Here is a 23,986-nt window from a genome sequence, read left to right as displayed (position 1 = left end):
GTCAGCATTGCCAACTTCCTCTCTCATTCACATCTATCTCCTAATTCAGTTGATCATTTATGCTACCGATATTGATTGAGTGCCCACTCGGTGTCAGCCACATGACAGGATGCAATAGTGAAAAAGACAGACATGGTGCCTATACCCATGCATTTTGTAATCTAGTAGGTTGTGGCTACATGGCAATGATAGAGAAGATGGCATGCCTCAGTAGTCTTAGGAGGTGCACCAAGGCACTGAGCCCAGGCATGGGTTCAGTTGATGAGAAGAAGGGGAGCAGGGCCAAATAAGTGCTCCTGGAGTGACATAACCAATACGTGGAGGAGGCTTTAGATGTCTTCTGTTTGACCCAATGTTGCTTGACCATAACTAGGGTTGTCAGTGACAGGTAACCAGATCTCAATGCAATGGTGAGCTCTCAGAAGACAGAATTAGATATTTGGGGATATGGGGGCCAACCTGCCAATGGATAATGTTTATGAGATACATAGTATCTTAAAAAGGATATTGGGAGGGTAGTTGTAATTTAGGTGGGTGGTTGGAATAAATAGCCCTACAGGTTATTTTATTTATTCATAATTCCACTCATATCTATTCACTCACTCCCTCCGCTTATTAAGCACAGTTTCACTGTTTACTTCATGTGTGAGATCCCTTTTATTCATCTGGTTTGGGGATTCTTATTTTTCCATGTGAACAGAGAGAACAGATGCTTTGTCCTAAAATCACCACTCCTGACTTCTGACCACTGCTGTCTCCAGGAGGCAGAGGGTAATAGCTGGGCATCATCAGCCAGCCTTTGGCTCATCATTCTTGCCAAGAGCTTCCTTAAGAGCATTCCTTCTCCAGAAAGAAAGTAGAAGCTACTTAAAAGAGAAGAATAAAACCCTCACAAGTCTTCCTCCTGCAGGATGTTGGCATGCCATCTCTTCTTCCTTTGTGGGAGCTGTGGAGATGAGCACACAGGGACTGCTTCTCTGGGGGGCTGGAGGCCATTGCCTAGGAGGAGACATCCGGGAGCCTGGGAGGAGGTGGTGAAAACAGCCTTCTATTTCAGACCCAAGAAACCAGGATTTATTGCTCTCTCTGAGACAGGCTGGAGGCAAGCCTGGGTGCCTTGCCGGCTAACCCCTGGGGCTGGGGAACATCGGGTGGAGGGAGGGGGTAAGATTGGACTCAGCCTGCACCTTGAACTGCTGTAAATTGAATGGGCCTCCTCTGACCCACTGGCCAGGAAGCAGGCTCTGGCCAGGCCTGGGGGGTCTTTTGCTCAGTGGCGCTCCTGGGCCAGCCACCCCTTGGCGTCCTGGCTGAGCAGTTGACCCCGACTTAATGGGACCACTACGTGGGTGTCCAGGGCCAGCTCTCCAGCGGGCTGCTTCCTTTGGAGCCAAATCAATATTTATTAATGATCTGCCCCCACCGGGTGCCTCCGCTCCACAGAGGGCCTCTGTTGCCCCAGCCTGCCCAAGTCATTCATTAACCGCGGAGCCCAGCCGCCCGCCGGAGAGGCTGTTAAGGGGCTCACAGAGGCCAGCCCACCGGCCGAGGTATTTGGCAAGGCCATTAATGAGCTAATCTGATTTAACTTTTCAAAACGGAGGCCTGGGTCGCTGGGGTCAGTCTCTATTTCCAGCTTTGTGAGAGAGACCGGGTAGGGGGAAGGGACCTGCAGCCTTCACTAAAGAAAATAAGGGGTATGTGAAGAGAACTTAGGTTAAAAAGTGACTATCCCTAAATCCAGGGATGCTTAGGATGGGGCAGACTCAAGGCTGTGTCCTAGGGATCTTCTTCAAGCACCTTTAGAGCCTTAGTTTGTCACGCTTCCTTTCCTTCTCAAGGTGGGAGAAAAAGAATCTAAAATTTAAAAGCACCCCTTCACCACCCCCACACCTTTATTCTAAGCCCAGCATTGCTTTTTGGTGAAGTGCATCGGCTGCAAAATTGTTCTTTCGGCTCAGCTAGCTCAGTGATCTTGAGCAATCACTTTATCTCTTTGAGCCTATTTGCTCATCAGTGAACAGCAATAATGTCTACCACCTGGGACTGTTTTGCGAATTAAAGGAGATGATGAAAGTAAAGGACTTAGCACAGTATCTGGTGCATAATAAGCGCTCAAGAAAATGTAACTTTAGAGGAAAAAGGGTAGCCCTACCTTTTTGCCTGGGAAAAATCAGAAGAGCCCAGGTGCAGAGGTTAGAGACATAAGCATGGACTGGCTTGGCCTCTAGTGGCCTCTGGGACCACTATCTTAGTCAGACAAGCAACTCTGGAGTTTATTATGAGGCTCAGGTGCAAGGACTGATGCCACAGATGCACCTGTTTTGGGTCAGTTTCTTCCCACCCCAAAGAAGGAGGCAGGCAAGTGCTCAGCACCTTGCCCATTTCACAGATGCAAAGCCAGAGACGCAGGAATTAAGTAGTTTGCTCAGACTTCCATGTTGTGTGGGTGGGAAAGATGAGACTTGAACTCAGACCTGCTGGCTTCAAACCCAGGATGTGCACACCCTTTGCACAATGTAAAGAGTCAGCACATGTGTCAAGGCTCGGCACTGAGTTTGTCTGGGGTCCTCTGTGGTCTCTCCTGAGGTCCTCACATTGCCTGCTTCACAACTCTGCAAGCTGGGAAGTGAGCCACATCAGGGATCGACCCCCAATCCCCAACACCCAGCACCCAGGTGCCTCTCCCTGGTCTTGTTCCTCAGGCTTTGTCCCTGCTCTCCAACATGACAGCTGGTGAATTTCTCTTAATGGTTAGGTCTGACCTGGGTCCTCATCCTACCCTAGAAGACAAATAGGCTGCACCCAAGGGCATTAACTTTATGTAAGGGAATAGATCAAATGTGGAGCTGGGCTGCTGCCTGGAGGAAGTGAGCACCAGACCTTCTCACCCTTTCTCACTTGTCCTTCTATAATGATAATACCACTAACAGATACTTAGAAGCACTTGTGTGCCAGACACCATTCTAAGAACTCTTCATACATGAGTTCATTTTAATCCTCCCATCAACCCTCTGAAGGACGTACTATTAGTATAGCTATTTTGTAAATGGGAAACTAGGGAACAGAGGGCTTAAGTAATTTGCACAAAGTTCCAAAGTAGAGATTGGAGCTAGGTGGTCTGGCTCCAAAGTGTGTATGATGAGTCCCCAGGCTTTGCCACTTCTCTGGCCTGGCTGTGTTTTGGACCTTTTCTTGAAGATGATGGGATCCCAAAGCCACCAAAGGCCCCTGGACTCAGGTGAGCACCCTGCAGCCTCGCAGTGCTACCTCGGGGTCCCTCACAGCCTCTGCGACAAGGTGCAGAGCTCAGAGGTCTGGGATGTGGTGAGCTGTTTTGATCTTTGTCTTCTTTTTACAAAGACTTGAATCCTCTGAGTCTTGGCAACTTTCTCAAGTTCTTCAAATTTTTTGTTTTCGTTTTGTTTTATTTTGTCTTGTTTCTCCGACCAAGAGGGCTGAATGAAGCCAGGTGGCCCAATAAGATTTTTCCTTTGGAGAAGGAAAAAGTCACCCAGAGCTAGAAATATGCTGGTTCTGCTGCCCTCTGGCGTTCGCTGAGCGCCAGCCAGCCCGCACAGCCCGGAGTCAAGGTGGTGCACCCTGACTGAGGTCTGTGGGGAAGAACGTTGTTTCTCTAGTGGGAGGAGAAAGGAAAACGAGGCTGTGCATTTGGGAGCTGAACAAATGTAGTGACTGTACTTCTGAAAAATAAATGAGGTTGACACATTGATTGAAGTGGAGCTGACTTTTCAAGTATCATCTGGCCAGTCTCAGCCCTTCAGAGGATCCCACAGGTCTCTGAATATGAAACTCAAAAGGGTTTGCTGCGCCGATGAATCTAATACCCACATGTTACAGAAACTAAAGCCCAAGATTAGAAACCTCTTAATATCCAAGCTGGACAGAGAACCAGCTTCCTGATCCCAGTCTCTATTCTTTCCTCCTCCCTCCTCCTCTTCTTCCTCTTCCTCCTCCTTTAATCATCATCATTAAAATCTTTGTCATATTAATGGTTAACATTGATAAAACACATATTATGGGCCACTGTGCTAAGATGTGTCATATTGCTGCAGCATTTAATTCATCCAATAATACGGAAAGAGCATTTTAATTCATTTTGTGAATAAGGAAACTAAGGCTCCAGGAGATAAGACACTTGCCAGTTACACAACGAAATAAGTGGTAGAGACTTTCTAGGCTTGCTGGAAAACTTTCCACTCTGCTCTCTGCTATGATAAGCTAAGGATACAGTAGAAAAAAATTATATATATATATAGTGTATATATATGCATATATATACAGATATATATAATGTGTGTATACGTGTATGTGTATATATACATACACACATATGTAACTCACAGCTGAGCAGTAATACTGTCTACTATGTGCCAGTATTGTTTTCCATAAATCACGCATATTAACTCATTTAACATCATGTTGTTCTTATAAAGCAATACTTTCTAGTACTACTATTATCATCATTTCAAAGATAGGAAGAGTGAGGCACAAAGAGATGCAACAACTTTTCCTGGGCTCATAGGTAGTAAATGCAGAGATAAGATTCAAACCTGGGCTGTCTGGCTGTTTTAAGACTCTTAACCATTGCTGGACTGACTATTCATGACACAAATAGGAAACCAACTCTGGACTAGGGCCAGATCCTGAGTATCCCAGATTTCATTGAGCCATGCCAAGGCAATTTCAAGTCACCAGGGTCTTCCCTCTGGGGTCTAGAGGCAGAGGATGTCATAGTAAATAGCATGTTGTCTTTAACATCAAAAAGACAAGAGATAAGAGTTGGCAAGGATGTGGAGAAGAGGGAACCCTTGTACTCTGCTGGTGGGGATGTCAGTTGGCACAGCCATTATGGAAAACGCATGAAAGTTTCTCAAACAATTAAAATATAGCTACCATACTTTCCAGAAATCTCATGTCTGAGTATATACTCAAAGGAAATGAAATCAGTATGTCAAAGAGATATCTGCACCCCCTGTTCATTGCAGTATTATTCACAACAGCCAAGGGAAACAACCTACATATCTATCAACAGGTGGATGAATGAAGAAAATGTGATACCCTCCTGACACACACACAATGGAATATTATTCAGCCATGAAAAAAGAAATATTGTCATTTGGGAGAACATGGGTGAACCCTAAGGGCATTATGCCAAGTGAAATAAGCCAGACACAGAAAGACAAATACTGCATGATCTCACTTATATCCAATTCAAAACGTGTTGAATTTATAGAAGCAGAGAGTAGAATGGTGGTTGCCAGGGGGAAGGGTGATGAGAAATATTGGGAGATGGTCAAGGGTACAAAGTTTCAGTCATAAGATGAGCAAGTACTGGGGGGTCAAATGTACTGCATGGTGACTATTGTTAATCACGCTTTACTGTGTACTTGAAATTTGCTCAGAGAGATCTCAAGTGTCCTTGTCCCACTCCATACCCACACAGGAAAAATGACTACATGAGATGATGAATATGTTCATTAACTTGATCATGGTAACCATGATGTATGCATGTATTAAATAATTACATTGTATTTATAATTTTATAATATAAATATATATGTGTTATATAAAATATATGCAATAGGCCAGGTGCAGTGACTCACACCTGTAATCCCAGAACTTTGGGAGGCCGAGGTGGGCAGATCATGAGGTCAGGAGTTCGAGACCAGCCTGGCCAACATGGCGAAATCCTGTCTCTACTAAAAGTACAAAAATTAGCCGGGTGTGGTGGCACGCACCTGTATTCCCAGCTACTTGGGAGGCTGAGGCAGGAAAATTGCTTGAACCCGGGAGGCGTAGGTTGCAGTGAGCCGAGACCACAACACTGCACTCCAGCCTGGGTGACAGAGCAAGACTCTGTCTCAAATAAATAAATTAAATTAATAAATAATAAAATATATGCAATATATACTAATATAATTATGTATATATAAATTATACAATTTTATGCAATTGTAATTTTATATTATAAATATATATGCATTTTTATTGTTCAATTATACCCCAATAAAGATGGAATTTTTAAAAAAGAATTTAAAAAAGAGCATCCCCATCACTTTCCATTTCCTTATGCTTCTTTATTCTTCTTTTTCAAGAATTTCCTGACATTGTCATGTATTTACATTTATTTATTGCTTATTTTGTGTTGTCCCTGCCAGAATGTAAGCACCACAAGGATGGAGACTCCCTTGTATGCACCCCACAATGCTTTGTGCTTGGTACGCAGGAGGTGCTCAGTACATATTTGTGGAATCTCCTTTGATCATTCTAAAGGTCCCCTAAGTAAGAAGGGGTTGCAGCAAGAAAGCACTTGTTCTGCCTTATTTCTGGGGGCAGCAGTTACTGCCAGAATTATGAACGATTCCCAGGCAAAAGAGAGATGATGAATGAGTGGAGGCAGGGTACCTCCGCAGTGCGGGGATGAGATTATCCATGGTCCTGAACATAGAGGAAAGGGTCAGGCCCCCTTGTCCAGGTGGGTGCCATTCATTGAAACCCCTTGGTGGCAATGTCCTGGAGAAGCAAGAAAGATCTTTTAGAAGATCCTGAGCCCTGGGTGACTCTAAAGTGCTGATTCCTTTCTCAAGCCCTTGCAAACCTGGGTGGGAAACAACTCCCATTCTTGGCACTGACAACAGAGGTTCAGTGTACAACGCAAATGCTGGACCCACTGAGGAAGGAGAGCTTGGGGAGGAGTGTAGGTGACAAGGCGGGAAGCCACGTTCCTCACCAAATGAACAGAGCATGGTATTGAGTCATCCGAGACTCCAAAGTTTCAGCAGTTGGGACCAAGGAGGTCTATCAAGAGACTTGCCCTCATTGTTCCTCAGTTTCTTCATCTGTAAAACGGGATAATAATAATACCTACTTCAAAGGACTGTTGCAGAAATTGAAGGGGGTAGCATATGTGAAATGTTTAGGGCAGTGTCCAACACACAGCAAGTACGACAGCAGTGTTACCTGGAGTGATGGCTGCAGCATCTGCCTCTGTTCTTGCTGTCCATAGGGAGCCAATCTGGAAAAGAGGGCTGTGCTTTAGGGGCATGGAAACTTCTGGGCAGGAAATCTGGCTTCACAGTCAGCCCTCCTTATCAGTATGCTCTGCCACCTTCCCATGATTGGCAAGATGGATTGATGATCAAGACCAGAGGCCAGAGAGTCAGCTGGACCTGCATTTGAATCCTGACTCCACTGTTTCTTAGCAGTGTGTGTTTGAGTTTGCACTAAACCTCCCTGTACCTCAGTGTCCTCGTCTTTAAAATGGGAATATTAATAGTACCCCCCCACAGGTAAAATATTTAGAACACCGTTCAGTGTTAGTTTTATTGCTAACATGGGTGGTAGAGAGCCTAGGTTCCTCAGCTCTGCAGAAACAAGGGTCTAAATGGACCTTTTATGAACTGCTGGAATCAGCTCTCCTTGTTTTGCTGGAATGCAGCTGCTGCTCCTCCTGAGGCTCCTGTTTAGATCACGGACGGAATTTCCCCAGATTGGCCACTAGATGGCACACATGCTCTTTCCTGCCCCATCTAAGCAGGTCAGAATCATGAATCATGGGTGTCAGATTGAAAGTCACGTTTTATGTACCAGACGCTGAGCGGCGCCCTTTGCTTGTTTCTCATCACTGTCCACAGCAATCCTCAGATTCAAGTAGCTACTCCACCAGAAATGCTCCACCAGAAGTGCCTGGCACGTAGGAAGGCTTCAAAAACACGTTTGCTGTTCTTCCTATAGTTGTGTATCCCAGTTGTTTATTCCTCCTCCTCCCGGAGGAGGAACTGAGACACAGAGAGGATAAGTAGGCAGATGGAACCCGGATTCTAAGCCAGACCGCATGCTGATTGGAAGTTCAGCATCTTCCCCTCAACCTCATTTCAGGGGAAGTTCTGGAAGCCTTGCACTCACTTCAGGGTTCCCACCACGTCTATTTTGGCTCTCTGGATTCTTTTTGAATCTACCACTTTCTTACTCCTGGTGTGATCTTAAATCAGCTATTTAAGCTTTTAGAGCCTCAGTTTCTTACCCGTGCAAGAAGGGTTATCATGCCTTCCTTATCTTGAAGCTACCTCAGAAATAGCAACTGTACCAAAGCAGGCACTCTAGATGGTGGTTACTGCTGTCAATACCTTAAATGTTAACACAACCAGGGTGAATCCATTACTTCCCTCCTTTCTTCCCTCCTTTTCTTTCTTCCTTCCTTCCTTATCTTGTTTTCTCCCTCCTTTCTATCCTTTTCTTCCCTCCCTCTCTTCCCTATCTTGTTTTCTCCCTCCTTTCTATCCTTTTCTTCCCTCCCTCTCTTCCCTCTTCCTTCCCTCCTTCTTTTTCTCTTTATGCCCAGTACAACAAAGTACCCATGGTTTCTGCCCTCATGAAACTTACAGTCCAAAATGCCCTTGTCTCTGTTCATTCCTGGGAAAATTTCACCTGCAATGTATCTTGTTTCCTGTAACCCACAGGGACGTCGGTGCTGCCACCTGCCCTTCTCCCTGGGCCCCTCTCTCTGCAAGACCCAAGTGTTGTAGTCCACCCCACTCAAGCCCAACCCCTTCCCCACTACACTGGCTCAGAAGCAAGTCTGAAATCCTTTAGGTGCTGCAAGGCATCTTCAGATCCCAACTATCTGACTCTGTTCACTCTGCTTCAACAACGGCTTTCTAACTGGCTTTGCGATCGAAAGATTTTGCTGCAGTGCCTGGGGCCTTTGGGAGGGAAACACATAATGGGAAGATGGGTTCTCATGAACTCATTTACAGTAGAACAGCCTGGTTTTATATAATTTATATTTTGGGCCTATATGTAATATTCTGCTGCTAATGGCCGGATGCGGTGGCTCATGCCTGTAATCCCAGCACTTTGGGAGGCCAAGGGGGTGGGTCACCTGAGGTCAAAAGTTTGAGACCAGCCTGGTCAACATGGTAGAACTCTGCCTCTACCTAAACTATAAAAATTAGCCAGCCATGATGGCGTGCACCTGTAATCCCAGCTACTCGGGAGGCTGAGGCAGGAGAGTCACTTGAACCCAGGAGGCAGAGGTTGCAGTGAGCCGAGATCACGTGCAACTGTACTCTGGCCTGGGTGACAGAAGGGAAAAAAAATTCTGCTGCTAAAGAAAACCATCAAAGAAATCTACCATGATGGGTGGGAGGGAGATGAGTTTTGAGATAATTCAGAGAACATCTCCAGGAAAGAGAATGTATTTGGGAATGGGTTTTAAAACCGGTTTCTAAGGAAAATGGAGTTTAACTTTTGAATGATAGTAATTTGGGGGTTATCTGGAAGCCAGCCCACTTGCCATCACCATTGACTGGGATCCCCACTTCTGATCTCAGCAAGGCCTTTGGCCATGTTCTGCCAATCTGTACTCAGGACGTTGCCTTCTCTGTGTTTCAGTGCCCTGGTTCCCAAGAACCATTCAAGAGCTGGACAGATTTGCCAATCAGATTCTCAGCTATGGAGCGGAACTGGATGCTGACCACCCTGTGAGTCCATGGCCCGTAGGATGAGATTTTTTCAGTGCCTCTTCTCCACTCCCCTCCCTTCCTCTTACCTTCTCTACTTGGAGCAATGTGCTTGTTCACTTGTTCAACAAACACTTATTGTGTTCCTATTTACACGAGGGCTGGGAAAAATTAGCAAGACATTATTGTCATCATCATTATCATGGTCATTATTTTTGTAGGAGCGAATATAAATCACTGTCCAGAAACTATTGTCTCTATATACTAGGTCTGTGTATGCACAAACACACACACAGATGCAAATCATCATTGTTTCTGCCTGTGTACATCTATGGAGGTTTAAATCAAGTGCTTGGTAAACAGCAACCTGTACTAACAACTCTGCCAACTGCAGGGGGCAGCGGGGAGTGGCGACGTTGAAACTGGATCTTAAAAACTGAGTAGGAGATGCTGGTCACATAAGGAACGGAGAGGGCTTATGGCTGAAAGAACAGTGTATGAGAATACTGAGAGTCTTAGAAGCATCCACAATACTGTGGGAATGACTGGTTGGTGCATTAAGTATGAGAATGAGAGATGTGGCTGGGGCAGTGGGTTGGGATCAGATTGTAAAAGGGCTAATGGACCAGAAAGAGGGACACGGACTGGGCCTGTGGCTTGCAGCCATGGGGGCAGGTCCTTTAATGGTTTTTGAGTAGAGGACCAGGGTGGGGGATATTTCATCGTTCCCTCTACTCTGGGGCAGAGGGTCTGGGGAGGAACAGCCCAGGCTGCGGTGGCTCAGGGCCAGGTCTCACAGCCTCCATCGGTGGGAAGGGCCACCATCCTGTTGCCTGCCCTTTATTCTCTGCCAGGCAAATGACTCCTTCATCTTTAAATGACTTGCAGCCATTTACATCGGTGAAGGTTGAGCAGAACCCAGAGGAAGCATTTACACTTCCACAGGAGTCTGTTTTCTCCTCACATTTATGTGGGTCTTTATAATCAGCAAAGAATGTTCGCAAAGGCACTTTTCAGGAGGCAAAGCAGATGCTTCCATCTTGCAGAACTAGTGAGGCCCGAGGAGCCTGATGACTTTTCTAAGGCCCGGTGCTAAACTGTGAATCCTGAGAGCTCATGGTGCCTGAAGACAAAGGCCTAGCTAGTGGCAGAAATCCAGGCTCTTTTACAGAGGCCAAGGGCAAGCTATTTCAGGGGCAAGCTGGCCCTTTGAAATATGAATGATTGATGCTTCTTCTAATTCAAATTGTAAAACCAATGATAGTGGGCTTGAAAACACAGAGGAGCATGAGGAGGAAAATGAAAAGCAACCATAATTTCAGTTATTTCTATTTTTCTCTCTGGACAGTTCTGCATTTTTCAAATACTGAGAAAGCATATATCAACAGAAACAAAGGTGAATTTCCTCCAATCTCCCAGACTTCCAAACAGAAAAAAAAAAATCACCTATTATCACACTATTCTAAAATAATCAATAAATCAATATTAATATTTGGGTGTGCCTCCATCCTTCCTCCTTTCTCTCTCTCTCTCTCTCTATATATATATATGTATATACATATAGTGTGTATATGTATGCACACAAATATGTGTGTGTGTGTGTTTGTGTGTATTAACTGCCACAACTTACTAACCAGCACCCAATTGCAAATGTGTAGGAAGTTTGAGTCTCACCTATGTATTTTCATGTGAACTTCCAATGGCTTCCTCGAATATTAGTTGTGAAATTAAACCAAGTTATATTTAAACTGAGGATAGGAATTAAATTTAAAGCTCCTAGTGTATATTACTTAAATACTCTCTGTCCCCGAAAAGTAAAGGTAAATGTGGGGACTTTTGACCCCCATTCCATCCTATATACCATGTAGCCTACTCCCAGGAGCCCTGGGGCGCCAAGGTTGCTCCAGGTGGGATTCTGCTCTGTGTACCCATTCAACAGATCTCTGTCTGGGGCCTCTTAGCCATCAACTCTGTCAGCAAAGCATCTCCAAAGATACTGGTTCTCAGAAAAGCTGTCTGTTCACCTCTGACCCATCCAAGAGGTCTGCCCAGCAGGGCGTTATTCTCCTCTTACCAAACTCCTGTCTTCCTGCCCCAAACCGGCATTCTTCCCATTCGTTTCACTCCCTTTTCATTTGGGACAGTGGAAGACGCCAATGCAAAGAGATGGACATTTTTCTCCCTGTATCCTCAAGTCCCCTCCAAAGCAGCTGGCACTGGCTTTAAAACTCTCTGGAATGCATTGGTTTTTAAAAGCCACATCTTTGACTCCCTGCCCTCTCAATGTTATGAATTTTATTGTAAAAATACAACATATCAGGTACACAGTTCCCTAAAGATGAGGCGCCAGGCTCTCTCTGTTCCTTTCATTTCTCATCAGATCCCAGGGACATAGGCCAAGGACAAAACAAACCCTCCAGCGTGCTTTCCCAGAGACCCTGGGGCCCACAGGCCTGGCCTCAGTGTGTGAGTGCAAACAGACAGCAGCACAAGGAGTGGTGCAGTCAGCGGGTGTTCTTCTCGAAAGGACCCTCTGTTCTCTCTGTCCCGTTGCATCCTGTGTGATCTCTTCGTCCCTGAACCCGGCCCTTGGCAGTATGCATGGATGCGTGACCCAATATCTCTCATCAGGTCCTCCAAAGCAGTCACTTTGAAAAATGAAGTAAAGGAAGGACTGTTTCCAAGACAGAGGGAAAATGGCCTCTGCCTTTCAGTTTTAGCTAAGTGGGAAAATGAAATAGGGAAGCTAGATTTCCTGGTGACCATCTTGCCTCCTTTCCCCTTCTTTCCCAGCCTCTTTCCTTTCCCCTTTCCCACCTTGCTTTCTTTTTTCCAAAAGCTTTTAGTTAACTAATGATATTAGGAGCTAATGCTTCTTGAGCAGGGGCTGTGTGCCAGGCACAATGCTAAATGCTTGGCATTCCTTTTTTAATTTGAATATTATCACCACCGTATGAGGGCTGTACATCTCATTTTCAGATAAGAAATCTCAGAGGGAGAGGGCCGTGTAACATCATCTCTATGTGAACTATGTCTCAGGCCATATAAAAGAAAGGAAGTTGAAGTGACAGATGACATGATCCCTGCCCTCCAGGGGCCTGTGGTTGTACAGTAGAGAGAGAAGGGGTGTTGACTGTTCTCAAAGCAGCGCAGGAGGGAGCTGGAATAGTAACTGCAAACTTGGCAGGCAGAATCCAACTGGTTCTATTTAATTTCCATTTCCAAAATTTACTCCCCTTTCTGTCCATGTTGTTCCCTTTACCTGACATGGTTTTTCTTGCCAACCCACCTGTTATTTCCCCACTTGGAAACCTCTATTCATCTAAGGTCTAAATCATATATGTTGCCTCCCTAAAGCCTTCCTCCTGTCTCTTCCAAGACTTAAGTTTCTCACACTGTTACTATCTCAGAGATGGCAACAATCACATTGTGTTTTATACTTTGGGTACAGAGTATCAGATCACAATAAGTTTACTTCTTCATGACTTATAACCTCATGGGAGGCACAAGATATATATATGCAAGTGAAAGGGCCATATGCATGTTTCCCAAACTGTAGTTTATGAAAAATATCCCATGATCAAAGAGAGAAACTCTGTATTCTATAACCCTACTTTAAGTATGCAAATTCCATTATCTCATTAGAAACTTTGGAAAATCCTGCAAAAATGAAACCCAGTCAATGCAATGTTTCCTAAAACTTACTTACCCATGGAACTCTTTTTAATGAAATACCTAGCAACATTATCGTGAGTGGTAGTTTTCCATGGAATACAGTTTGGATAATAATTAGTATATAATTATATAATAATAACTCAAAAAAGTGCATAAATGCCAGGTTTCATGAGTCAGATAGCATGTGCTATCATTTCTAAGGTCACTGTGTACTGGAATGGTTAGGGAGGACTTCTAGAAAGAGGAAGATCTGAGTCTAGCCCTCTAGCAACCAGAGCAGGCTAACTGCTCAGCAAACAACCCCCAGATCTCTGTGGCCAACCCAATAAAAGTTCACTTCCAATGTGGGTCAGTAAGGAAACTGCTCCACAAAGTCTTTCAGAACCAAGGCTCCTTCCACCAATGACTGTACCCTCCTTCAACTCCTTGGAGCCCACTCATTCTGCCAGTGGATGGGAGAAGAGAGAGTGAGAATTGCTTCTGGGAAGTTTTCATGGGCCATGTCTGGAGATGACTCACATCCCTTCAATCAAATTCCATTGAGTAGAGCTCAGTCACGTGCCCACTACTAACTGCAAAGAAGATGGGGGAAAATAGTTTAGCAACGTTCTCTGAACAAAGGAGAGAGGACAGATCTTGGGGAGCACCAGCAACCTCTGCCGCATAGACCCCCAACTCCAGAGCTACCTATTCCAGTTTACCTGGCAGCTGCACTGGAGTCTAGGCTACAGATCTGCAATAGAGGGGGCTTCTTAGTGAAGAAAATATCAGCCAACACAACTGTCCTTCTGTGGATATTTCTACTTCTTGACCCAAGTCTTTGAAACTACATGGTTTTTTTTAATGGAGTTTCACTCTTGCTGCCCAGGCTGGAGTACAGTGGTGCAATCTCAGCTCACTGCAACCTCCACCTCCTGAGTTCAAGTGATTCTCCTGCCTCAGCCTCCCACATAGCTGGGATTACAGGTGTGTGCCACCACACCCAGCTAATTTTTGTATTTTTAGTAGAGATGGGGTTTCGTCATGTTGGCCAAGCTGGTCTCAAACTCCTGATCTCAGGTGATCCGCTCGCCTCAGCCTCCCAAAATGCTGGGATTATGGGCATGAGCCACCACACCAGGCCTGAAACTGTTTTTAATCTTTCAAGGTGTGGGCATCAAGTTTTCCTGCTCTCCTGTAGGAAATTTCTTCTTCAGCAAATTGCCCATGAACAAGACTATATTTTTCAATACTTTTCTCCTTTTCTTTTCCTTTTGCCCACCTAATTTTCTCCACCTGAGGCCCTGTCAGAGTTCATTCTAAGAATCAGTCAGCTAGTTGAGTCATCAAAGACTTGTTGCATTCTTACTAAATTGCTCTATCCAAGCATAATTTGTGAAAAGTTAAAAACATAACTGTCATGCAAGTATATAGTGAACACCTGTCAAAGATCCATTTAACTCACTATTGAGGGAACCAGCAAGATGACAAAGATAGTGCAGAAAAGATACAAGAGATGAAAGTACATGTGGTCGTCGGAAAATAGAAAGCCAGAATAAGGTCACAAAGATGGATGCACAAGTGATTAATGTTCCATAAGACAATAAAGCCGTAATTATGTGTCTTATCCTTTCTACTAGGCAGAAACAACTTACAGTTTGATAATCAAATGAATATTTTGCAACTTATTGGTCTTCTAAAAAGCCAGCATCTACTTTGAAGTGGTTGTAACTTTATAAGTAGTAAATATATGTCCCCTTAGAGCACAGAGTGAGCTTGTGAGACGATGATCTCATATGACATTTAAAAGGCACACAGTAATTTTTTTGCTCTAGGTTTTGCAAATATATATATATATATATATATATTTTTTTTTTTTTTTTTGAGGCAGAGTTTTGCTCTTGTCACCCAGGCTGGAGTGCAATGGCACGATCTCAGCTCACTGCAACCTCTGCCTCCCAGGTTCAAGCAGTTCTCCTGCCTCAGCCTCCCGAGTAGCTGGGATTACAGGCATGCGCCACCACGCCTGACTAATTTTGTATTTTTAGTAGAGACAGGATTTCACTATGTGGGCCAGGCTGGTCTTGAACTCCTGACCTCAGGTGATCTGCCCACCCTGGACTCCCAAAGTGCTGGGATTACAGGCATGAGCCACTGCACCCGGCCTGTTTTGCATAATTTTTGAACAGCTTCTACTTGGGGATATGCTGAGTGTGCTATGTCCTGAAAATCCAGTGATATGTAAAAGAGTTTCCTGAGTTTAATCATTGTTAACATATGTGAGACCATCTGAAAAGAGAAACATACAACACACTGAGAGAAACCAATAAACTTTGGAAAAATCCAGGAAGACAGAAAGAACAGATAGTGACTTATTGGTCTAAACGAGTGGGGAAGAGGGTCCCACTCAGAGGGTAGAACACGTGTGAAGGCCTTGATGTGGGAAAGAGCATGGTGTGTTTAAGGAATTAAAGCAAGACCAGTGCACTCTGCAGCATCATAGGAAGGCCAGCGTGAGTCAGCACAGGGCTGGATGCATAGACAGAGCTGGATCATGTAAAGCCTTGTGGACTGTGCTAAATATTTTGGACAACAGTCTAATAGCAATGAGAAGCCCTTGAAGGGCTTTTGAAGAGGCAAGTGGCCTCACCAGACTTGCACTTTATAAATATAATTTGGGCTGAAGTGGAGGGGGTGAGAGGCCACTTACACAGCAGCTACAATAGTCAGGCAAGAAATGGTGGTGGTCGAATGCAGGTGCAGCAGTGAGAATGAAGTAGGAAGGACAGACTCAGATGTTTGAATGGTAGAATGGGCAGAAATTGATTGCTGGATGTGAAGGAAGAGAGAAGGGGGAAGTAAAACAATAACTCCTGGCTTATGGGCTTGGGCAACTAGGTACATACATTTTTCCAGAATAGGCTTCTTGGCCAATTGTAGGGTGAGCAAAGGGATTGGGCATGGTCGGTGCTCCCCTAGTCTACTGTTTGCAAGTCCTCCTTGACCAATGTCTATAGGATGGGAATGGCAGCTACTTAATAAATGCCAGTTTGAACCTTTTGTCTTCTGTGTTCCATCCTTCCCCCAGTTGTCATGAAACACTATGAAAAATGCAAAAAGCCTCTTGTTATTGGCCTAGCTGAAATATACACAGCAAGGTAAGAATTCTGTAGATGTTGGTTTAAAAGCCCCTTGTGGCCGGTGGGGATCACTGACCCATTCCAGAGTACATCTTTTTTATATTCTGAGCCAGACTTCTCTGTCTTTGGATTTCCTGCCATTTTGCACAAATGCATCATGCTTTGAGCGACTACGATGTGCTCAGAATTTTGCTTAACGTGCTGCCGACATTACCTGACTTAAACTGTACAACACTGTGAAGCAGGTAGGATTGACAGTCTTATTTTACTGATGAGGAAACTAAGGCTCTGAGAGATAAACTGGCCACTCCCAGGCCATGCTCCTAGTGAATAAATGAATTAGTATTCCAACACAGCTTTTCTGACTTTAAAACCTGTGTTCTCACTAGCCTAAAGAGAGCACTTCTGAGGTTTAACCTTAGCTATGATATTAGGAAATGATGGAATAAATATCTCAGTCTACAAGAATACTCAAGACTTTTCCATATATGTAGTTACCCTCTCCCCTAAACCCCCCCAACACACACAAATTATACCTCTCAATACATGCAGACTTCAGTTGATGTCATGACTTGCATCCTGTAGAACTCTCTCGACTTTCTCCCGTCTTCTATCCCCTCCCCTCCCCCTCACCACTCCTTCACCAACAATATATTTTCCTGTCAAAACATACTTGGTTACATGCAGTGCAACTAAAATTGCTGCTATTAGTTTAATTGAGACAGGGTGATTATAAATAAATTACATGCAGTGCTACTGAAATTGCTGCTATTAGTCTAAATTGAGACTGGGTGATCAGTCATCACCAACTGCGATTTGATTCAGAATGTACTCCACATGGATGGCTACAGAGGCCCTGTGGTTGTCTGGTAGCCCATGGAATGCAAGGCCAGATCCCCAAGAGGCTGGGCGTCAGGCCACAGAGCTCTCTGACCATTGGTAACTGAAAAAGCAAAACTCCTTGCAACCTGGTTGGTTGGGGCCCCTTGCAGGCTGATAATGAACTTCTTAGAAACCAGGAGCTGGAAAGGGTCATGGTTAGAAACCTTCCCAAATGGAAGATCTGTATAGTGCATTATCTGTGTGTGTGTTCCTGTATACCAATGTATGAATCTCCTGCTACTTCACTAAAATGATTTGAGAAGGATATTTAATACTATTTTCTTTATTTCTTATTCTAAAAGAAACCCATTCTCACATTCTCACATGAATCTCCTGCTACTTCACTAAAATGATTTGAGATGGATATTTAATACTATTTTCTTTTTTTTATTCTAAAAGAAACCCATTCTCACATTCTCACATGAATCTCCTGCTACTTCACTAAAATGATTTGAGATGGATATTTAATACTATTTTCTTTTTTTTATTCTAAAAGAAACCCATTCTCACATTAGAAAACTTGAAAAGCATAAATAGTTTTCAAGAATACAACTGTTAGTGTTACTTATTTTTCCCACTACCTGGAGGTAACACTTGTTAGAGTTTGGTGTATTTCTTTAATCATTTCATTTATATACTTACATATTTCCTCTGACATAATTGATATATGACATAATTGACATAATTGATAATATCAACTGGGTATACAGTATTACATTAGCTTTTATTTTCACAAGTAGAAAATCTTTAAACCACCTAGGCAAGGTACATGAAAGATAAACAATAAAGGCAAATGGGGGTAAGAACTGTTCATGGATATCTCATTCCTAGAAGCAGCATGATGAAGTGGAAATCCACGGATTGAAGGAATTCTCTTTTCTTCCTGGATTCCTACTTCAGTGCTCAAATCTCAACTTGCCAGCCTAGGGAGGACCACAAAATCCAAATGGAGGTGCTAGTTCGGTAGTTTTGGGCCTTTAGGCAAATGGCTCCATGGGCTTCATATTCTTCAAGTCTAGACCAAAATATAGAAATGGACCTTTCTACAAGGTGCCTTACAGGGTCAAAAGTCTACATATTATCCTTAGGGCCTGGAGAAAAACTATTCACTACTAACTATTAAATAAGAATGGCAAGTGAGAATGACCGTAACAATCAAACCTTAATGACTGACCAATATTACATTTTTATTTTGAGCCCCAAGTATGGAGATATGGACAAATAAATGTTCTTAGTTTAGTCCAGTAGACAGGTTTCTAAAATGGTGTGTTACTGATGTTTGGAAAGTAAATCATGGTGCCCAGTTTTATTTTTTTTTTAACCACATCATCTCAAACCAACTTATCTTCACCCAGTAGAAACGAGGCACAACAGTAGTTTTAAGTACTCAGATTCCTAAGCTTTCTAATCTGTAATTAATGATTAAAAACCATTCAGTGTTCTAGGGAAAGGAAGAGTTATACTTTGCAATAACCGTGTCATAAAATCTTTTCTAAACAGAGTAATCACATTATTTATCTGGGATTTAGATTTGGAGTAAAAAAAAATGTGTAGTAGTTTTACTTCACTTTTCAAGTGTGAAACATTTGGATGTTTCTATTTTTCAAAATATATTCCAGGAAATAAACTAATTAACTCCTTTCTTCCCTCCCTTCCTTTCTTCCAATAAGTGTCTGTAGTTTTTTCCCGTGTACCAGAATCAATGCCGCAGATTCTCAGAACAAATTACATTATATTACATTGCCCTCTGTGTCTTTACAATTACTGGTAGGCCCTGATATATATATACACATATACATATATATATGTATATATACACACATACATATACATATATATACATATATACGTATATAAATACATGTATATATATACATGTATATACACGTATATATGTATACATACGTGTATATACATGTATATACTGATATATATATATGTATATACATAGAGAGAGAGAGGGAGAGAGAGAGGGAGAGAGAGAGAGAGAAAGAGAGAGAGAGAAAACTCTCCCAAAACAAAAATTCAACCAATCAAGCAACCAAAACAAAAAACAATATCTAAAAATCAGGGAATATTTCTCTTTTTAAAAGCCTCCTTTAAACATTACCATCTGTGACATAAGCTTTTGTTTTGAATTCACTACTGCCTTGGTTTGGAGGGACAGTGGAGCAGAGAAATTGTGAGCTAAAGTGGTGGATGGCATGGCTTACTGGGAAAGGCTTGGAAGAACCACAGCAGAGTTCTACGGAAATGACATCAGTCTCTTGTCTTACCAAAATTTAGACTGCAATCAACTGTTTTTGGAAAATTGTCTTTCAATCAGTTGGAATCCCATTTCCACCCCAAACACTCAAAGACACACTTAGCCTCTTTTCACTCGGAAATGTGCTGCTTACAAATCACTGGGAAAAGGCTGCCTGTGAGTCAGCTTCAGAGAAGACGCCATTATCATCCTTTTTAGGTCCTGAGACAGACTCTCAGTTAGCTAGACCCCTGCCAGATTGTAAAGGCTGACAATTACTGATGGTGATCCAAATCCCAGCCTCACCTTCACTATGGCTCCACTTCTCTGAACCACCATTTATTCCGGAAAGAACAGGATAATCATACTTGTCGAACTTGCAAGTTTGTTGTGAGAATTATATGTAAAATCAGTTCCTAGTACTCACAAACTGGCACATAGTATGTATTTAATCAATGGTATTTTTAAAAATTGCAAGAGCAATAAGCATGTGCCTGCTCGTCTATCAAGAAATTAAAAGGTAGAGCTAGACACAAACCTTAATCAGGAATTAAATGGATATTGTACATCTTCATCATAGACATCCATCCTATGAACTTTGCCTAGTTTAGCAAAGTGTGTCAGTCAGATATGCTGTAGCTGAGGTTTCTTTAAGAACAGATCATGCACATTGGAATCCACAGCAAGGAGGCTCATGCTAAATCAAAGGAGTTACTAATAAGGTGTCACTCACAATATCTGGTAGGAGAGCTAAGTTTAACCGAGACTTTAGTTTTAGGGTATAACGAAGGGAAGGAGACATGCACTGTCATGACTTGAGAGCCCCCATTCAAAGCATTCATAAAGGTACCAGACCTCTTCCTATGAAGCCTTGAAAAATCAGGTGTCTCTTTTCTCCTAGGGTTTTAAAGATCCTGTGTACCGTGCAAGACGGAAGCAGTTTGCTGACATTGCCTACAACTACCGCCAGTAAGTCTGCCTTGCTTGTTGAGGGGAAGAGAGAAAAACACACCCCCAGCCTGCTTCTCCCTTGCCCTCATCCAGTTGAGGATGGAAAATACCAGCATGAAGAGTCCTGCCTTCTGTGTGTGCATGTGTTCATGTGCATGCGTGTATGTGTGTGGGGGGGTGTGTTTAAACCCTCCCTTTAATAACACATGATAAAAAATGATTGCTGCTAGACAAAACAAAATTACCCACTGTGCGGGGGCCCTGCTCTCTCCCAAGCTTTGTTGTCTAATTACGCAGTGGTGTCTGCAGTAATTAGAAAAGGCCTTGGTCCTGAATAAAACAGCCTCCGGTCTTCTCTACATTCAACAGGGAAGAAGGAAAAAGAGAATCATTTATATTCAAGAAGGAGCTGGCTGCTTTACTGAAATAATGAATCATTCAAGGTTTCAGGCCAACCAAACTTCAGCTTTCTACTTTTATCTGGTCTGACCCAGCTGTGAAGGACAATTTTAGGATTTTTTTTTTTTTTTCCTGTCTGGGGTTCTGTGTTCCTCCCCTACCCTATTTTAGCCAAAAGAAAATGCAAATATAAAACATGTTTGAGAAGACAACAGCTTTGCTCCTTTGAGTCTTAAGGAACTACAGAAATGCCACCATGGGAAACTTAGTGTTTTGACAAGTGCTGTTACTGAGTTAAGGGATTAAGAAAAGACATGCACAAGAAGAAACTTAAAATTTGTCCAGAATGCTCATGGCATAGTACTTTGACAGCTTTGATAGAATCTCAGGGAGATGGAGAAGATGATGGGCCTTTCTATACTGAATACAAAGTTACTTTCAACATGGAAAAACCTCCGGAAAAAGAGAGAGAAAGTTTTTCTGAATGACTTTTGGTAGTGGAAGAATTCAAAAATGTGCTGTCTTTAGTCAGATCTAAGCCCATCTGGGCCTTGGATCCTGCTGAGCAGGATTCACAGAAGATGGTGACCTCCCTCTCCTGACCCCACCTTTGCCCCAGCTCAGTCAGGTGGACACCATCAAAGCAGGTACAGGCAAGAGTCCTTCAGATAGTCAGCAATAACAGATCATACTTATTATCTTCTTGCTGTGTGTCTGGGGGCTTTGGTGAATGCTTTGTATATATCATTTTGTTTAGCCTCAATAATAACTTCTCATTTTTCGGATGGGGTAATCAAAGCTTACAAAGGTTAAGTAAGTTGCCAACATCATGTAGCTAGTATGTGACATAATCAGGTTTTACACTCAGGTTTGTTGAATTCTAAGGGTATTTTTAGCCACTCTTCTGAGTGTCTGGGGACTCCTAGAGTCTAGAGACTGCACTTCATATAATCAAGGAGGAGGTGCTTAGAAAGTACATTCACTTACTTCTGGGTTGCTGGGATTTGGGGAGAGCGGAGACAGATCCTCCTCAACCTCCTTCTCATAGAAATGTGAAACCTTATGAAGAAGAGTGAAATTGGTGAATCACCTCACAATCCTGGATGTTAATCAGTTAACTTGGTTACTGAAAATCATCTATAGATAGCTGGACTCTCAGAAGTATGTTAAAATTTTTTAGTCAATTTCTCACCTTTTATAGATGAATCCCACATGATTAACTAACTGATGTGCCGAAGGTCATGTAGCTAGTAAAGGGCTCGCCTTTTTAAAAAATTCAAAGCCTATTTCAGACTTTACTTTATCTCATCTCATTTAAGCTTTCGGTGCTCTTTTCACCATGTCTTTCTTCTTCAAAATAGTCTCTTACTTCAGGGTCTGATATAGTTCATCCTTGTTTTTTTTTTTTTTTTTTTTTTTTTTTTTTTTGCAGATTCTATTTTGCGAATTTGCCTACTTGCTTAAGTGTATTTGTGACCCCAAAATCGATACTCACTGTACACTTTCACAGTCATTCCCAGACTTGCACAGAGAGGAGAAAAAATTTGATTCTACTGAGGTGTATACCTCCAACTGAGGTCAAACAAGGCGACACTCTACCTTTCTGTTTCTACCCTCATTTTGTCAACATGTGTCCTTTACATGGTCTGTTTAGTGTCACATTTTTAACATTTTTGTGCTTTCGTTTGTGATTTTGCTTTTTAAAAATTGACCAAGGTCTCACTCAGTTAGGAAGCGGCAGAGTTAGAATTGAGATTCTCCTGCTTTTCCCAGGAAAGCAGTGACTGCTGAGCCACTGCTATCAAGCTTGGGATGAGCAGCCCCAATAACTGCATAAAGGGGATACAGCGATCACTGCTTTAGACTTCAGGGGCTGGCGCTAATCAGATTAACCTGCAGAAAAGCAGAATCAGAATCTCAAATAGTTATGTTCAAGCTAAACGGAAGACTCCAGAGTGAAGCACCGAGGCCTCATCTCCTCGGTGACATTTAGATGTCACCTTCTCAGCCATGCCCTCTCTACACCCTATGTAAAATTGAAACCCCACTCTGAAACTCCCTATACCTTTGCCCTTTTTTTCTCTATAGCATTTGTCATCATCTAACGGAGTTGTGTTGGCTTTCTGTCTGCCTCTACTAGAAATGTGGACTCCATGAGGGCAGGGGTAATTGACTGTTTTGTCACAGTGCTCAATTAACATTTGTTGAATGAATGAATGAATCCAAGAGACCATATAAAAGTAAAGATTCAAAATGGTGAATTGGAGGCAGAGCCAGGAATTGTGTCTAGAATCATCTAGAAGGCTTCTACAGCAGGTTTTGATGATATTACTGGAGTGGAAGTTGGGCTTTTAAGTTTTATCTAGGAATAGATAAAACGGATCATAGGAGCTTATATTTTTCAGCTGCAAAACAATTCAAACATAAAAGAGAGCTCTACTGGATACTATAAATGAAGAGTTTAAGGGGGATAGTTTAGGCTCAGGCAGGTCCAGGATTCAGTGTCTCATTATTTGCCTCTCTGACTCTAGTGTCCTTTGCTTTGGCCTTGCTTTCAGACATTGGCCTCATTTCTCTTGGAGAGGGAATCTAGAACCTTTAGGCTGATACGCCAACTCAATTAGAGGTCCTGTCTATTTCCAACAAAGTCAACCACAGTTCTGGCATTGAGTCCACTGACTCTGATTAGGACATAGGCCCGTCTCTCAGCCAGGCACAATGCAGGAGAATGAGGGATTTCAATTGGCTTAGCCTGGTCACATGCCCACTTCTGAAGGTAGGAGTGGAGTCTCTCCTCACCCGAACCTCACAGACTGAGAGGGAAGAAAGGTGCTTTACTGATGAATGGGGAACAGATGTTGAGTCCCTAGAACAGCAGGTGTCAACCAGCAGAACATCTTGGTGCTCAGGATGTTACCATTTCTTGAAATTTGTTGCAGGAATAACAGATGCCTTTCTTTTAAAATGAGAATCAGTCATAATGGTAATGATCAATTATCCAATTGTTAGGATTTGTCAGTACTAATACTAGGTACTTTATACATTGTATTAGACTTAAATTTATCCACACCGTACAAATAGTTACTTATGTTTAGCCCACGTAGCAGCTGCACAGATTGAGGCTCAGAGAGGTTTACTAAATTGCCTGAGCTGATACAGCTAGGGAATGGCAGGGCCAAGGATTGAACAGTCTCTGTCTGTTTCCAAAGTCTGTTTGTCTCCTGTATCAG

General features: G+C 43.0%; 1 protein-coding gene across 1 annotated transcript in view; it reads left to right on the top strand.

Annotated features, from left to right (window-relative positions):
- Positions 1 to 23,986, top strand: part of PAH (phenylalanine hydroxylase) — a 78,467-nt gene that overhangs the window by 29,959 nt on the left and 24,522 nt on the right. The window contains exons 4-5 of the mRNA XM_001156919.6: positions 9,418 to 9,506; positions 20,308 to 20,375. Coding sequence (XP_001156919.1) covers positions 9,418 to 9,506; positions 20,308 to 20,375 — 157 coding nt within the window. The remainder of the gene's footprint in view (positions 1 to 9,417; positions 9,507 to 20,307; positions 20,376 to 23,986) is intronic.

This window comes from Pan troglodytes, chromosome 10 (genome assembly GCF_028858775.2).
Source record: "Pan troglodytes isolate AG18354 chromosome 10, NHGRI_mPanTro3-v2.0_pri, whole genome shotgun sequence".
NCBI classification, from domain to species: Eukaryota; Metazoa; Chordata; class Mammalia; order Primates; family Hominidae; genus Pan; species Pan troglodytes.
Note: the sequence above shows the minus strand (reverse complement) of the source record. Positions and strands in the feature narration are given on the sequence as shown.